The sequence below is a fragment of the Amphiprion ocellaris genome, chromosome 17 (assembly GCF_022539595.1).
Source record: "Amphiprion ocellaris isolate individual 3 ecotype Okinawa chromosome 17, ASM2253959v1, whole genome shotgun sequence".
NCBI lineage: Eukaryota > Metazoa > Chordata > Actinopteri > Pomacentridae > Amphiprion > Amphiprion ocellaris.
Window position 1 is genome coordinate 27778559 of NC_072782.1, and position 16951 is coordinate 27795509.

General features: G+C 36.7%; 1 protein-coding gene across 7 annotated transcripts in view; it reads right to left on the reverse strand.

Moving 5' to 3' along the window:
* The window catches only part of akna (AT-hook transcription factor), a 31553-nt gene that overhangs the window by 946 nt on the left and 13656 nt on the right, over positions 1-16951 (reverse strand). For 4 of the 7 annotated variants that reach the window (XM_055004117.1, XM_055004118.1, XM_055004120.1 and 1 more), the window contains exons 5-22: positions 14985-15047; positions 13709-13865; positions 12684-12784; positions 11966-12025; positions 11773-11891; positions 11495-11660; positions 10500-10669; positions 9372-9536; positions 8918-9152; positions 7681-7787; positions 7255-7487; positions 7033-7174; positions 6358-6492; positions 5204-5340; positions 3793-3918; positions 2882-2965; positions 2604-2702; positions 2327-2432 (exon numbers count right to left, since the gene is read on the reverse strand). In XM_055004117.1, coding sequence (XP_054860092.1) covers positions 2327-2432; positions 2604-2702; positions 2882-2965; positions 3793-3918; positions 5204-5340; positions 6358-6492; positions 7033-7174; positions 7255-7487; positions 7681-7787; positions 8918-9152; positions 9372-9536; positions 10500-10669; positions 11495-11660; positions 11773-11891; positions 11966-12025; positions 12684-12784; positions 13709-13865; positions 14985-15047 — 2405 coding nt within the window. The remainder of the gene's footprint in view (positions 1-2326; positions 2433-2603; positions 2703-2881; positions 2966-3792; positions 3919-5203; positions 5341-6357; positions 6493-7032; positions 7175-7254; positions 7488-7680; positions 7788-8917; positions 9153-9371; positions 9537-10499; positions 10670-11494; positions 11661-11772; positions 11892-11965; positions 12026-12683; positions 12785-13708; positions 13866-14984; positions 15048-16951) is intronic. The other 3 variants (XM_055004122.1, XM_055004121.1, XM_055004124.1) reach the window with 3 other exon arrangements.

Genomic DNA, 16951 nt, shown 5'->3' on the forward strand with positions numbered 1-16951 from the left:
ATGTTGTAAAAACGTGCCATATGATGAAATAATGTAAAGGAGGGCGTAAAGAACACTCCAGAAAGGTTTTCTTTGAAAAAAAAAATCATCATGAATTTTGGCGCAAAAAAAACGCCTTACTATACAATGTCGAAAAAAAAAGCGATTTTTCAAACATGTTGTAAAAACGTGCCATATGATGAAATGATGTAAAGGAGGGCGTGAAAAACACTTCAGAAAGGTTTTCTTTGAAAAAAAAATCATCATGAATTTTGGCGCAAAAAAAAAACGCCTTACTATATATACTATGTCGAAAAAATATGCGATTTTTCAAACATGTTGTAAAAACGTGCCATATGATGAAATAATGTAAAAAAGTCACAAAAACATCATAGTTTAGTATGTTGTCAAAAACGTCACAAAAACGCCATAGTATATTATGTCGTCCAAACAGTCACAAATACGCCATAGTATGTCGTCAAAAAAGTCACAAAAACGCCATAGTTTAGTATGTCGTCAAAAAAGTCACAAAAACGCCATAGTATAGTATGTCGTCAATAGTCACAAAACGTCATAGTTTAGTATGTCGTCAAAAACGCCATAGTATGTCGTCAAAAAAGTGACAAAAACGCGATAGTATGTCGTCCAAAAAGTCACAAAAACGCCATAGCATAGTATGTCCTCCAAAAAGTCACAAATACGCCATAGTATAGTATGTCGTCAAAAAGTCACAAAATCATAGTTTAGTATGTCGTCAAAAAAGTCACAAAAACGCCATAGTTTAGTATGTCGTCAAAAATGCCATAGTATAGCATGTCGTCAAAAAAGTGACAAAAACGCGATAGTATAGTATGTCGTCAAAAAAGTCACAAAAACGTCATAGTTTAGTATGTCTGTATGTCGTCAAAAAAGTCACAAACACGCCATAGTTTAGTATGTCGTCAAAAACGTCATCAATAACGTCATACTTTAGCATGTTCTCAATAACTTTTCAGATGTCATACTTTAGTATGTTGACAAAAATATTGCAGAAACGTCATAGCATAGTATGCCGTTAAATGTCATCAAAAACATCATAGTCCATACTAAGTTGTCAAAAACTTCATAGTCTTGTATGTCATCAAAAATATCGCAAAAACCTCATACTTTAGCATGTTGTCAAAAATGGTGTCCAAACTTTGCAGAATCGCCATACCTTAGCATGGTGTCAAAAATTTCGTAAAAATATCATCGTATAGTATGTTGTCAAAAACACTACAATATACTGTGCTGTAAAAAAAAAAAAAAAAAATCAGTATATGTCATCAAATTTCAAAAAACAAAACGTTACAGCATAGAGTTGGAGAAAAACAACATCAGCAGACGAAGTTATTCAGGTGACTTTTTTCCAGACCTCACATTTAATCAGTCTTTGTAGACTCTCATCCTCCTGTAAGACGTTTTCGCATTTTGGATGTTTTTACAAAAGAACTGAAGTCAGTTTGTTTGGTCACCGAATGTTTCCTGTTAGTGCTGAGTGAAATCTACTACTAGTGCTACAGTACGTGTAGAGGCATGGAAAGGTGAGTAAAGTCTATAAAAATATCTGCAAAAAGTATGAACTGCAAAATGATTGGACCCTACACTCGTCCACAAGTGAGTCAAAATGATCCTATATAAGAATCAATGTGTTTTTATGTCATTTTGGTTAAGAATAATCTTTTTTTAAGGTTTTTATTATATTTTTGTCCACACAAGAAGGATTTTGTGTTTGAAATATGTTTGTTTTTCACTCCATAACAGATTTTGAACATTTTGATTGAAAAAGAAGAATATTGCACAGAACAGCAATAGAAGAATGTCAATATCCATTTTGTTGACATTTTTCTCTTCTTTTCCTCCAAGTTTGTGCATTATCTCTTGCATGATATTATCAATACAGCTTTGTGTCATAATCCAAATATTACAATTTATTTAAAAGTATAAACGGTAGATTAAAAATCTAAAAGAATGATGTCAAAAACATGTTTCTTGAGGAAGAGCTGCAATATAAAGTGATAAAAACTTGTCATTGCAAAGATATTGCAGGAAAACGACTTCATCGGGTCATTTTTGATCCACTTATGCATCTAAGGGTTAAGAAATTTCAGGTTGTTCATTATGTTCTGTTCAAACATACTTCATTAAATGTGAACATTATCAGGATGTACTTGTTTGCACTAAAACAAAGGGAAAAATGTGGAGTTGACAGTATTTTTGGTTATGATGTCCTGATTTTATTGGTCTCTCGAGATCAAATTGGGCTGAATGTGGCCCCTGGACTATAATGAGTTTGACACCGCTGGTCTACGGAGTTCAGTTTACTTACAGGAGTGGCGTTGGACCGACCGGCCTGTATTCCAGCAGCTCAGGTGAATCTGCAAAGTATCTCCTGCTCATCGTTCTGTCGGGAGACTCTGAGTGTCGGTGGCAGTCTGAGAATCACAGAGCAAGTCAGCAGCTCCATTCAGGTAATTAAACTCGTTTCAGTTACTGCAGACTCTGATCATTTATGTGCTGAACAACAGCGACTGTACAGAAAAATGTGCTGCTGACACACAAACTGTAGCCTGGAGTTTACAGAGATAACACGTCTTGTCTCTCACCTGGCTCAGTGCATGTGTTCGGTTCAAGGCGTCCACAAAGAGGACACCGACGGCAGCAAGTGGAGGGAAGAGTCGACTCTCTGATGCCACCAGCTGGACCTGGAAGTCCAGAAAAACCAAAGGAGGCTGATCAACTACTCAAGCAGGACAGGTAATGTGGACAACGGCTGCAACATGGGTTTTAAATAAATCTAAAAAAGCAGATTTTACCCCCTTTTCCCTGAATGTAAAGGAGGTTATGTTTGCAGAGATTTGCTGCTCAGTATCGGTTTTCTTACGTTCAGTTCGTCGTCCCCTGCGACCCGACAAACACTGAGGACAAAGAAAGGCTCGACTTCTGCTGCTGTCGGGTTCATCTGCTGCTTCAGACACAAAGAGAGAACATTTAGAGGACAAAACTGTGTGCCAAAAGCTTAGTTAATTTCTATTAATACAAACAATAAATAAAAGGTGGTGACAATTTATGTGCTGACTTTAGCCACACTTCGTCCTTTTTTCATTTGATTTTTTAAAACAATTTCAGATAAATGTATGTATAGCATAAATATTGGCAATGGTGTGCATCTCTCAGAATGTTAACAATATCCTGTGTATACAATAATATTAATACATAATATTTTGTTACATTTAGGTATTGAGGTCAGAAATGTGAGTTTATTTAAATCTCACAATGCACAAATAAATAATAATGCATCAGAATGAATGTTGTTGCTGATCGCTGATATATTCCAGACTGTGCTAATTGAAAAAACTGCCTATTAAATGCGAAATAAATCAGTTTTAGTGTTTTTTCTTCATAACATAAATGAAGATGATATCATGTAAACTTTATAAAATCTTAATATACTGAACACTATGTATTTCTAATTGGTTCTTGTATTTAAAACATGTAAACTAGCATGAACCCATGTACCCAAATCTAAAGCCAGTTCAGGAAATTTTACTAGTTTTATGTGCTTAATATGAATGTGGCAAAATGCGTAAAAAAAGAAATTCTGCCATGATTTGCATGTATTTTGAATTAATTCAGGGCACAGTTGTAGGTAATGCTGTTCTGAAATCCATCAGTAAGACAAGTAAGGTTCTTCAAGTACTGCATCGAAGACACAGGTTGTGTCAGAATCAATCAAAGTGTCTGAAGTTACATTAGAGGTTAAACTATGTACAGTGGAGAGCCAGATGTTCTTACCGGTTTGTGTTCTCCTGCTGCGGACTGAAGTCGTGTGTTGACAGCTGCTGTCTGGTGCTGCAGATGTTTGAGGACATCTGGACACCTGAGGATGAGGAGAGGACGAGTCCAGCTCGGATTTTCTCACTGAAATAAGAAACGTCAGATGCATTAAGTGACATGTCGTCATGCTAATACCACACAAACTTTCATAGGATCAGTGTGTCAATTTATAGAAATTCTACCGTGTGTATCTAAGTTTGAAATGCAGCTTCTTTACTGGTTTGGTTTTTCACGGACCAAATTTCAGACCAAATCCCTTGTTTGAAATATCTTAGGACTCATGTTTGTATGTTATAAACCATTTTTTCTGCACATTTATATATTCTATGCCATCTGGACCTATAAGCAATAAACGACAAGGGGGTTACAAATTTGAAGGGACGCTTCGATTTTAACCGAAACAGCTTTTCTACTGTTTATGGTCGGGAAACAAACAGACCAATTGCATGCGAGTTAAGCCATCCCACCTGACGCTATCCAGCCAATAGGACGATGGAAAGAAAAATAAAAATAAAGAGAGCAATACAAGGGAATTAAAGAGAAATTGTTAAAGATTGTTAAGATTTATTGAGATTTATTCACTACTGTTCAAAAGTTTGGGGTCACCCAGACAATTTCATGTTTTCCATGAAAACTCACACTTTTAATCATATGCTAACATAACTGCACAAGGGTTTTCTAATCATCAATTAGCCTTTCAACATCATTAGTTAACACAATGCAGCATTAGAACACAGGAGTGATGGTTGCTGGAAATGTTCCTCTGTACCTCTATGGAGATATTCCATTAAAAATCAGCCGTTTCCAGCTAGAATAGTCATTTACCACATTAACTATGTCTACACTGGATTTATGATTCATTTAATGTTGTCTTCACTGAACAAAAACTGTGTTTCTTTAAAAAAATAAGGACATTTCTAAGTGACCCCAACTTTTGAATGGTGGTGTAAGTTGTACAGTTGGTTGAGGCTGTTCAGCGAAGATGTCAGACAGTTTAAGAAATAGGGGAAAAAGCTGTGGTTAAACTTTATTTTTGTCAAGTTATGAATTTTATTAAGACGCAAAGTTTTTCAGACGCTGTTATATTTATTTTCTCATATCTTTAAATGCAGCCCTTCTTATACTTAGTGAGAGAAACACATCATACATATCTACAGTCTTATATTTCTGTAAATGTTAACAATAAATATTGCCAAAATGTATTTTAATCATATTGAATATGCAACTACTAGGCTACCTCAACATATATCACACTAACTCAAGTTAGACGTTGTGATGTTCTGAACCTTTGCTTTAATAAATTTTCTCTATGAATCCTACTTCTGCTCTAGGTGCTACTAGTAAAATGTGGATTATACCGTGTACTTACAGATGTCTTGTTGTGTTTTTTGTGTTTGTGCAGAAGCTGATCTGGTTGTTCGTCTCAGCACAGATTCCTCTTGTACTTCATCAAGTGACCGAGCTTCTCTTCTTCCACAGCTGGCTTCTCTTCGTTGCTCCACAGTCCTGAGCAGTGACAAAAAAGTCAAATAAATACCAACACACATAAAAAGAACAGATTACAGGTAAAGTATATAAGGGTTTTTCTGCCTCAACTCACAGAATGTCCAACACCTGACCATATTCAACTTGACAGACTTTTTTTTTCGTTAGGTGTTGAATATTGATTGAGTTGAGGTGTTTGGTTTTTGAGTTATAAATTCTTAAAGAAAGTGAGGTCATATCCATTTTGGCGGCATTTTCTATGCACAAATAGACAGATCAATGTTTAAAGTGGCATAACTTGGGAGATAATGTAGCTGAAGTCCTGAAATTTTGCAGCATCATTGATAGTCTTCAGTGGTACAACCCTGCTTTGATAGAATAACACAAACCAGTTACATGATGGTGGAAATTTGGTCCAAAACTGTAGAGTATGGTGCTAGTCAGGCAAACTTTATGAGAAAAAAAATATTTAAATTATGTTTTTTGGAGGGCTGCACAGTGGATTGGTGGCTAGCAGTGTTGCCTTGCAGCTAGAACATCGCTGGTTCGCATCCCAGCCTTCCCGGGATCTTTCTGCATGAGTTTGCATGTTCTCCTGTGCATGTGTGGGTTTTCTCCAGGTTCTGCAGGTTCCTCCCACAGTCTAAAAACATGCTGAGCTTAATTGGTAACTCTAAATTGTCCGTAGGTGTGAATATGAGTGTGATTGTTTGTCTCTAAGTGTAGCCCTGTGACAGACTGGTGACCTGTCCAGGGTGTTACCCGCCTTCATCATAAGTCAGCTGGGTTAAACTCCAGCCCCCCATGACCCTAATGAGGATTAAGTGGTGTATAGATAATGGATGGATGTTTTTTTTGCATACATGGCCAACATTAGGACAATCACTGATCAGGTGTGATGGTGAAACCACTCCAGTTGTATAATATTGTTACTGGGCTAAAAGAAAAATCATGTTAATCCTCTTGTTTCACTCTACAGACAAACTCTCAACATCTGTCCAAAAGTGTGTTGCTACACTTTGCAGGGTAAAAACCCACCTGATGCGCGGTGAGGAGGTGTTGAGAGCTGAACGAGCTGCTTGCACAGAGCTGAGAGGTTTCTTATTCTTCAGACAGCTTTCCAGTCTCTCCTTCAGTCTGGTTACTTCAGCCTGTAGTGTCTGGATGGCATCACTAAAGAAAAAACAACACACAAAAGCGGACAAAAAAGATGTTTAAAATCACGATAAACCATCCAGTTAAAGGTCAGAATTATTCCTCGTCACACCAAGTTGTAAAGTCAAACTGCAGTAAAGTCCAGGTGCTTTAAATTTCTGTGCAGGTGTCAGTCCAAATGTATTCACACACACTTTTTAAAATGAATCATGCAGAACCACACCACGCAGGAAACAACAGAAGGTACCTCCTAATATGTAACCTCATTCAATAGCAGCAGATTCTGTAATAAAGATACAATAATAGAAACATTCAGCATGGTGGAGCATTTCATGGACTTTCAGGTATTATTGTAATAACCGTTATCCATGAGAAATCATTCACTGTGTGATTTATAGTATCACTGTGGCTCTGATCATATATTTTCTGCAACATTCTGCACTCTTTGGTAATGTGGCTTTTTCACTTGTTCACTTTGAGTCCCACTCAGGAAAACGTGGCCTTGTTTGCACAGTATCGCCATGGTAGCAGCTGCTGCACGCACACACACACACTCACTTGAAGTTCGCGGCCTGAGAATTGCCATGGTGATACCGAGCAGCCCGTGAGGAGCTGGAGGGGGGGCTGTGGAGGGAGTCGATGGATCTGTAGCAGTGGTCAGAGTCCTCAGAGCGAGTGGACGCTGCAGAGAAAGGAAAAACTAATAAATAATAAGAGTATAAGGACAGCAGGTTTTAGTGTTGATTAAAAACAGTCACTGGATTCAAACTGGAGACTCACTGCTGTCACCGTCGGCCGGTGTTTGTTCTCTCCGACTGACCCAACGTTGTGGAGAACAAGAGAAGGTTCGTCTCCTCCGTCCTGGTCTGGTTCTCCTTGGCTGATCTGGGTTAAACTGGGAGTCCAATTTTGGCTCTGTTGCTGTTGGACGATGTGATGATGATGAAGATGGAGTAGAGACCAGCCCTGTCTGAGGCCTTCCAGAGTTTCCCTCCTGAGGCACTGAAGCATTGCTGCATCACAGTAGAACATTAAAACACACAAAAACAGATGACCTGTGAGAAACAGACTAAAAACTAGACACTGTGTCACACTGAGGAAGAGGAAACATCAATGTGTGGCGTGTTTATTACATGGTGGGGGATGAGGTGAAATGTATGGTGCAGTAAATAAGGGAGGTGATGTGAGGCAGTGTTCTCTGCTCACCTCTCTGATGCCCTCTGCTGGACAGGACTGGAAGCTGCAGCAGGAGTCAGGCGGCTGCTCTCTGAACCAACAAAACCGCTGTCCATCTCTGGAGAGATGATCCCATCCTGGTCGACACAAAACAGATAACACAATATTTAATACATACACTATCAAAAGTTTGGGGTCACCCAGGAAATTTCATTTTTTCCATAAAAACTCACACTTTTATTCAAGTGCTAATATAATTGCACAAGGGTTTTCTAATCGTCAGTTAGCCTTTCAACACCATTAGCTAACACAATGTAGCATTAGAACACAGGAGTGATGGTTGCTGGAAATGTTCCTCTGTACCTCTATGGAGATATTCCATTAAAAATCAGCCATTTCCAGCTAGAATAGTGAATCTATGAGCCTAATATAGTTTACTACAACTGTTTTTTCTTACTACCTGTTCGAAAACACTTTAAATCAATGTGCACTGAAATGTGTAAATACTGTACCTTGACTTTTAATACATTTATTATGTCTATAGATATTAAAATTAGGATTGTTCGTTTATTGCATTGTAGAGTCTTCTAGAGTATATATTAACCTTTAATATTGATGTTAGTCTAGTTACTAACCTGCCTTTTTTCATCTTTTTGGTTTTTTTTGTTGTATGTAACCTGTTGAATAATTGACTTTCCCTCAGGATAAATAAAGTATCTATCTATCTATCTATCTATCTATCTATCTATCTATCTATCTATCTATCTATCTATCTATCTATCTATCTATCTAGACTGTATTTCTACAGTTTACTACATAAAGTCTGGAAGCATGTAAATGTTTGAATCGCTGTATAGAGGTTAAGGTTTAATGTTAGTTTAAGAAGCAGATATCTGCAAAGTTGCAGTTGTCTTTGTGGAATTAATACATTTCATCTTTTCACTTAAATAGAAGGTTTTATTAATTACTGCTGCGGTTAAATAAGTGAACATTTAGAAATCTGAATTTACATGATCTTCTTAATGTAAATCATATAATATCAGGAGAAATGGTGCTTATTCCCTCTTCCCCATTACCCTAAGATGAAGAACGTCACACTGAAAAGCCAGAATTTTACAATTCCTGCTATTATTAGTATAATTATACTATAAGTTATGAAGTGATATATTTTAAACCTTACCAATGCATGAAATGCATTGGTAAGGTGCATAAATAAAAAATCAATGACAGGTTGTTATTTATGCTGGTAGTTTACAACATGACTGACCTGAGAATGTGCTCTCCTGCTCCCAGTTTGACCCTTGGAGCTCATCCTCTCTGCAGGAATATCTCCGAGGCTGCTCAGACTGCTGCTGTGGGACTTTCTCAGATCCAACCTACTTCTGCTACTGGGAGGAACTGGGGTGGACAGACTGGAGGCGCCGTATGAAGGAGGACTGGACCTGCTGCTCCACTGTTTACCGGTGTCAGCTGGAGAGTCGGGAGGGTCTGAAGTGGTTTCACTGTCAACAGAGAAGCACAATTTAGTCAATAAAGCCAGTGAAAACAGCTTCCTTTAAAAAAAAAAAAAGTCCGTTTGTAGATGTGGTTTTTGCATGTTTTCATTTTTAATTTCTATTTAATCAAAAGGTAGGTGAAAAATCAGCATCATGTTACCATCAAAGCTAAAAACATATATTTTTAGATGCAGGAACATCTCAGAGCTGCTTTCTAAGACTAACCTCTGTGGGAGAGTTTTCCAGACTTTGCTGTTTTCAGGTTCTTGATCCAGTGTCTCGTGCTTCTTGTCCTCAGGCTGCAATTCAGTTTTTAAAGCAGCAGACGGAGGAAGTCCTTCCCCTAAACTGTGGTCTAGAAGTTTAGGAAGCCACTTGAAGCTTTGGTAGCTAAACAGAAAAAGAAAGAACATTTAGTGTGAAATATGATTTAAGATGAAATAACTTCAAGCTACAAGGCTCCTTGTTTTCCACATTTAACCCTCTGGCATCATTTTTAAAAGGTGACACAAGACAAGAATGCCCTTAAAAAAATACTCTCCTACAAATATCTTCTAATAATATTATCAATTACTTTCACGGATTTAGATTTTTTAACCAACAGCAGTGTTGATCATAACTACCAAAAATTCATTTCTCAGAACTTTAGCCCTTTAAGTGACAGTTTGTCTACAAGGTGTCCCTCTTGTTTTTTTTACGGCTTTTTTGATAACCACAATCTGGGATACATCAGTGATAATCCACACCATTAATTCTGACACATTATTGTTTTTTGTACAGTGTCAGATTTGAAAAAAACAAAACAAAACACACTTACACCGCGAAGGACCAAAATGTCCTCGTTAAAAATCTCCTATAAACCCATTTCAACCCTGTTATTGCTTCTTTTTTTTAAGAACAAAACCCCCACAAAAACTGATATATTTCCCATAAAATAAGTCGATTTTTTGATAATCACATTCTGGGATATGTAAATGATTAACAACACTGAGTCTGATGCATCATAATTGTTTGTGCAGAGAACAAGTAAAAGTTAGGACCTTAAGGGAAAAATATCCCTATCAGAAACTGCCATAAAAATATTACACATTGCTCTTTTTTTTAATAACAGTGTATTGCTGATGCATTCTTAGAGCCTAGGTTAAAATTTCAAAAGTCACACCTTTGCCAGGTTTTAGGCCACGTATATTAATTAAGCTGGAATTACTTGAAAAATGAAACATTGAAGAACAAAGATGTCACTTATGATCACATGATGTTTAAGAAAATCACAAGATTATTAAAGACCTGCAAGTGCTGAAGATTTTTTTTTTTTTTTTTTTTTAAGAATAAAAGATTTAAAACATTACTCACTGATCTGGCATGGAAAAGTTATGCTCAACATATCGGAGTTCAACATTTGGAGGGTTGAGGTGGAGAGAATTCAGAGTTTCTTCATCTTCCAGTTCGCTCTCACTACTGACTGAACTCTCTTCTATTTGTGCTGCTTCACCAGGATCAACCAGCAAAGGCTCAGGAGGGATCTGGAAGGAGATGAAGTCAAAATTTTATATAACATTTAGTGTTTTTTATAGCTGGAGACTATCTTTAAAAAACAAAATGGTCAAATAATTTAAATAAAAAACAGCATATGGTACTTTTTTTTTACTGTATAGTTGCATAAAACATCTACATTTACAGACCTCGTATATTTCTGTTTACATTAGAATTACTACAGTCATTAGCATAATAACTGTACAAATTTCTCTTCGTGGCTAAGCTACAGAATGCTGTTATTATTATTATTATTATTATTATTATTATTATTATTATTATTATTATTATTATTATTATTAATAATAATAATAATAATAATAATAACTTTATTTCTATAGTACATATAAAAAAACAGAGCTTACAAAATGTTTTCCAGATTGGGCAAAAAAGGAAAGAAGGATAATCAGGAAGACCACTGAACAACAGAAGGCTGGGTTGTCCAAATATGGTAAAAGATTTTCGGAATAAAGTAGCACAACAACAGCAGATAAAACAATAAAATGTCATAATCAAATAAGGAAAAAAATTGCAAAGAAAATAGAGTATAAAATCATAAACACAAAGCTAAAATGCTAATAGTAGTAGTAATGGTAAATTAGTAAAATAAATAAGTAAATATATGAAGGCTAAAAAAGAATAAATTGACGAATAAAACAAAAAAACCCAAAAATCAATTAGAGGATAATAAAAAGGCGTGATGTAAAAGAAGATACTGAAGCTGTTAACTTGTGATTTCATAGCATTGGCACAAAAGATGGATTTTCACTACAATAGAGTGCATTAATGTTCAGAATAATTGATGGTGTTGCTACCTGTGGATGAATCAGGGATTCTGCGGCTGCAGAAAGTGTAAATGAGGAGGCGGGTTGAGGAATGGGTGGAGCCTCACAGGTGGGTTGTTCCCATCTCATCTGCTCCACCTGCTCCTTCAGCTCATCCATGCGAAGCCCACACTGAAAGATCAGCCCCTCCAGCTCCCTGATGCATAAACATGAACACACAAACAGAGTAAAACAACTAAAGCTGCAGTGAACACAATAATAAAATGCAAAATCTCTGGCTGTTAATGCATTTTGGACGTCACTGTTACCGTTCAGGGTCAAAGTCGCTGATTTCTACTCCTCGCTGCTGCAGGACTTTGTGTTCATCTCTTGCTAACAGGTAGCCTTTTTCTAAAGAGTCGAGACCCTCAGACAGCTGAGTGAGACCCTGAAGAACAGTGTCGGTTCATTATACTGAATATGAGGTGACTATTAGGAGTTAAACTGTATGTTTGTTCTTACCTTCATTTGCTCAAAAGGTTTGAGTTTCTCACTTTTCAAGAGATGCTCAAAAGTCTGCAGCTAAAAGGAAAAACAATATGATTACTTTCCTGAATCTCCACCTTCAACATCCTGTAAATTAAGGATCGACCGATTTATTAGGGTTTTTTGTTTCTGGTTTAATGTGGGGCCGATACCGATATTGATTATTGATTAAATGTAATGTTTTAACAGGATGTGAGAACCTATCATTCATAACTAGACTTCTTCATTAATAAAGGTGACTGTAACTGAGTATGTAAAATAGAAATAGGAGTGATTAAATTATCGCCTCTGTTTATGAGGGATCGACTGAGATTGATGTTGCAGTGACATATTCTCTAATATCACTTTCATTTCCCACTAAGGTCCATATCTTCAAGCTTTATAAATTATTATTTCAGACTCTGCTCCAGGTTGATCTGTGGCTGTCTTCTAACTCAGGAACCGGCTGTTAGCATAGCATTAGCCACTGTGAGAGAAGCTAATTTCCTGGTTTGTGTTTCTTGTTCAGTTTTTGCTGCTTGAGAGACATTTCTGAGAGCACAGAGTGACGACAGAGAGAGAGAGAGAGAGAGGAGGCTGAATCAGACCTGAAGTATTTCATTTATCAATAATTGGGCAGGCTGGTAATCGGTTGATCCCTACTGCAAAATCTGTAAGGAGTTTTATCTCTGGTGAGTTTTAATAAGCCAGTTACCTGCTGGAGGAACTTGTCAGTCTGACTGAAGATAACAGAGGTGACCTGCTGTCCTGGCTGATGAACTGGACTTCTGGGAGATGCACAGGCAGCTGAACTTCCTGTTTAATGGACACAAGTTACAGGAATAAAGATTTATTTGATGCAAGTTAAAAACAAAGATGCAACTTAAGCAGCAGCTGAAGAACCATAATTGAGAGTTATCTTAGCAACTGAGTAAAAGGATTGATGTAAACAGGAAATACGAGATGCAATGACAAATAGCGGATAATAAGTTACACTTGATTATACTTATTTTCAGACATTATTTTAGGTTTTGGATTTGGTTTGGCAGTTTTTTGTGTATTTTACTTTCTCTTTTGCCTTAATGATAATGTGGCATGTCTGAAATAAATCAAATAAACAAAAAATAAATAACTGGTTGCTAGTATAGCTGTGACTCAGCATTTGCTGTTTCTTCTATACTGATGAATCAAAATTTGAAATCTTTGGTTCAGTAGGAGTAGGCGACAGGATGGTTCCTCAGTGTGTGACATCAACTGTCCAACATGGAGGAGGAGGAGGTGTGATGGTCTGGGGCTGGGGTTTTTATTTTGTTTTTTTAAACAGATTTTTTTAAACTTCATTTGTTTATTTGTTCTATGCTTTCATTTCAGAGTACAATGACACATTAACATGAATAATTTGCAAAAAAAAAATGAAAAAATTGGGGTGTTCTAAAACTTTTTATCTGTAGTGCATGTTATATGTTGGTTATTTGCTCATTTCTGTTTGCAATTTGTGCTTTTGTTGCAGTTTTACGGTGAAATATGATTCTCCTTTGAACACATGAAAAGTTGAGTCAAACTGTTAGCTAGCCGTCTACCTCAATTCATAGCACTTGTTTGTATGAGCATCTTGAGCCATGAATGTAACATCACTGTGGTTCCAATAGTTGAGATGAAGCCTATAAGACTTGACTTATATGATACACAAAATAATACATTTAACAGCAAAGATGTTAATATCAAATGGAATAAACATACCTTGATGAGAGCTATGTTCATTTGGATGAAGAGAAGGCGACGTGATCTCTGCTTTCTGAGCCTGAGGAAAATCCAGCTTTATGAACTTTGAGGCGTCGTGGTTCAGTCCGGCCTGAACCAAATGACCTGGCTTTGGAGGGTCTGAGTACAGGTTGACCTGGTGGACACATGAAAAGAAGGAGCATACATGATCTATATGGAATCAGCAGTTATTACTATATCTGCTTGCAGCTAAACTTCTCATTTGGGTGACATCCTGGCACATTTTTTTCCACCAAAACGGTAACTTTAACTGCAAGACGTCAACATTTTTAGATTAATTTCTCACTCTAGAGATTGAATCAGGCTGAATTACATCCCCATCTAGTGTCTTAAAACTGCATTTTTTCTGCCCATTAACACAAGTGAGACCAGCTGAATTTAAACTAGACGATGCGACAAAGGGGTTAAATGCACACACCACCACCCTTGCACTTAACACAAACGCAGAATGAATGAGAATGAATTAAAGCTCCTCGCCGATAAGCCTTCAGCAGTAAATCATATTGACCTCAAACTGACCTCAGCAGACACACACACACACACACACACACACACACACACACATTCACACAAGGCAAAACATACAGAGAAGGCCGTGAGCTGTATTTCACCCACAGAGCCACTTCCATTATACAGTTAAGAAACATAAAATGGATCAGAAAGATATATAACCCAACCTAATAACCTCATTTTCAGATTGGAATGATCAAATCTTTTATCAATTGGATGCAAATTAAGCCTCAAAAAACATCAAATAAACTGAAAAACTGAAGGATTGGAGATAAAATGTACTAGAATATATTTATGTTATGCAATTTTGCATCAAATATCTTCAATCAAAGATGATATACTTACGTCTCAAAACCAATTTCAGCAAGTAAAACTGCCTTCAACATTGTTTTAACAGACTATTTTACAGGATTCATCCATTAAAAACATCAGAAAAACCTCCTCTTTTGAATCTATCAGTATATTTCAGTGTTAAAGCCACTCCTGAAGCCCTGGATGTGCAGTTTTAAAGGGAGACAGATGGCGGTTCGGCGTTTGCGTTGAAGGAGATGGAGGAGAGGTGGGGAGCTCGGTAAGCTGATTTTAGTTGGCGCTGATTGTGGAGCTGCTGCTGCTCCGACAGAAATGGGCCAACAGTTCGTTAAAGGAGCTACTTCACAACACTCCAACGCTGCTCCCGTCTCCCCTCCATTTATTTCTCAGACTTCTAATCATTTTGACGTACTGCTCTGTCTGTGATGTCCTGACACTGTCTGGACCTGCACTGCTGGTTCGCTATAATTCTGTCCTGTGGAAATAAATACAGCATAGAGGTAAAAACACAAACACTATTGAACATTTAAAGCTAAATCTGTGACTATATTTTATGAACACTGCTTAAAAAATGAGTTTTCTTAGACACTACACTTACCTTGTTGACCATTTAACTAATCTACCATTGATCATTTCATCTCATGAAGCAGTGACAAGGTAAATTACACCCTAATTCTCTGTTCATGACAGCTGTACGGGGTATGAATATTTATGTACCTCACCTGCTTTTTATTGTATTAAAACCTAAAATTATCCATAATTAGGAGAGTGGCAGGTGGATGCTGGAGTCACACTAACTGCTGTTTAGTAAACCTACAGGTGATGTCACATCCAGTTTTATATGTATTTTATATTCACATTTTAACAGCTTGGTTTCTTTCATGGCACCATATAAATTATTATTCCTTATAGCTGATTAATAATAGAGCTCTGCCTCTTTCTCTTGCAAATGATGAAGGCCTTGTAACAAAATTTATAGCAGATACAGAATATGTGGATATATCTTGGATTTATTCTGAAAGAATTTACCCAGAGGCTTTTACTACAAAGCAAGTCTTAGGTTTATTCTTTCAGCTGCTTAGGAAACCATTATAAAATCATTTTTCAAACCGATAAGTATCATAACTGCAAGTCTTTTAAGGTCAAGGAGGCTTTAGTGTTTTCATCAGGTTTTGTTTTAGGATTATATCCCTCTATAAAGGCACATAGAACAATAACATGGAGTTGAAATCACCTGCAACTCTAAAAACTCTTGTCTTTCCCTTTCACTGTTTTCCAAGAGAATCGATAGGTGAGTAGATGTGTTGTTTTAATACGTGTTGATCTGTTATCTCAAACATAACTTGTTTTGAAATAGGTTAAGAGTTTAGTATAAGTTAGAAGTAAGAAGTGAATCACGTCATAGTCCTGAGAACACAGAGTTAAACCTGAAGTTACCTCATTAACCTCAAATCCTGTTTCGTAGTACGGGCCTCTGGTTATTAGGCAGTGAGGTACATGTAGTGCACCATTACCATTTATTACACAGTATACTTCCATATTGATTTATTTTCTTAGAGCAATGCATCTTTTACATTTTATGTTTGTACTTTCTCTACTTATGTTTATATTTTAAGGGCATGTTTGTCTACTTATGTTGACCTACACTACTGTTCAAAAGTTTGGGGTCATCTAGGCAATTTCTTGTTTTCCATAAAAAGTCACACTTTTATCCATGTGCTAACATAACTGCACAAGGGTTTTCTAATCATCAATGAGCCTTTCAACACCATTAGTTGACACAATGTAGCATCAGAACACAGGAGTGATGGTTGCTGGAAATGTTCCTCTGTACCCCTATGGAAATATTCCATTAAAAATCAGCCGTTTCCAGCTAGAATAGTCATTTACCACATTAACAATGTCTAGACTGGATTTCTGATTAATTTAATGCTATCTTCATTGAAAAGAACTGCTTTTCTTTCAAAAATAAGGACATTTCTAAGCGACCTCAAATTTTTGAACAGTAGTGTTTTTTAAATTTCTAATATTTTGAATGGGAGCAACTGTAACATAAGCAATTTCCCCAAAACAACAGTGTCTCGGTAACATAAATAATACAATGAATGAATAAGTTTAACGTTAAATAGAGAAAACAGACTGTGAGAAGATCAAATTTGCCTTTTTGATACTTTTGGCTCACATGACTCCTAATATCAAGCCCTATTTTGAAAGTAACAGTACTGTCACAGCTGTTCCATTATGTAATAAAAGCTGCATCATTACTGAAGTGACTCAGCGTTTCTGGTATTTATACATGATGCCATCTGTCCCTAAAGACTAATTCAATAATTCAATAAAAACGCCCGTATTTGAAGACAATAAACTGTCCATCATTGT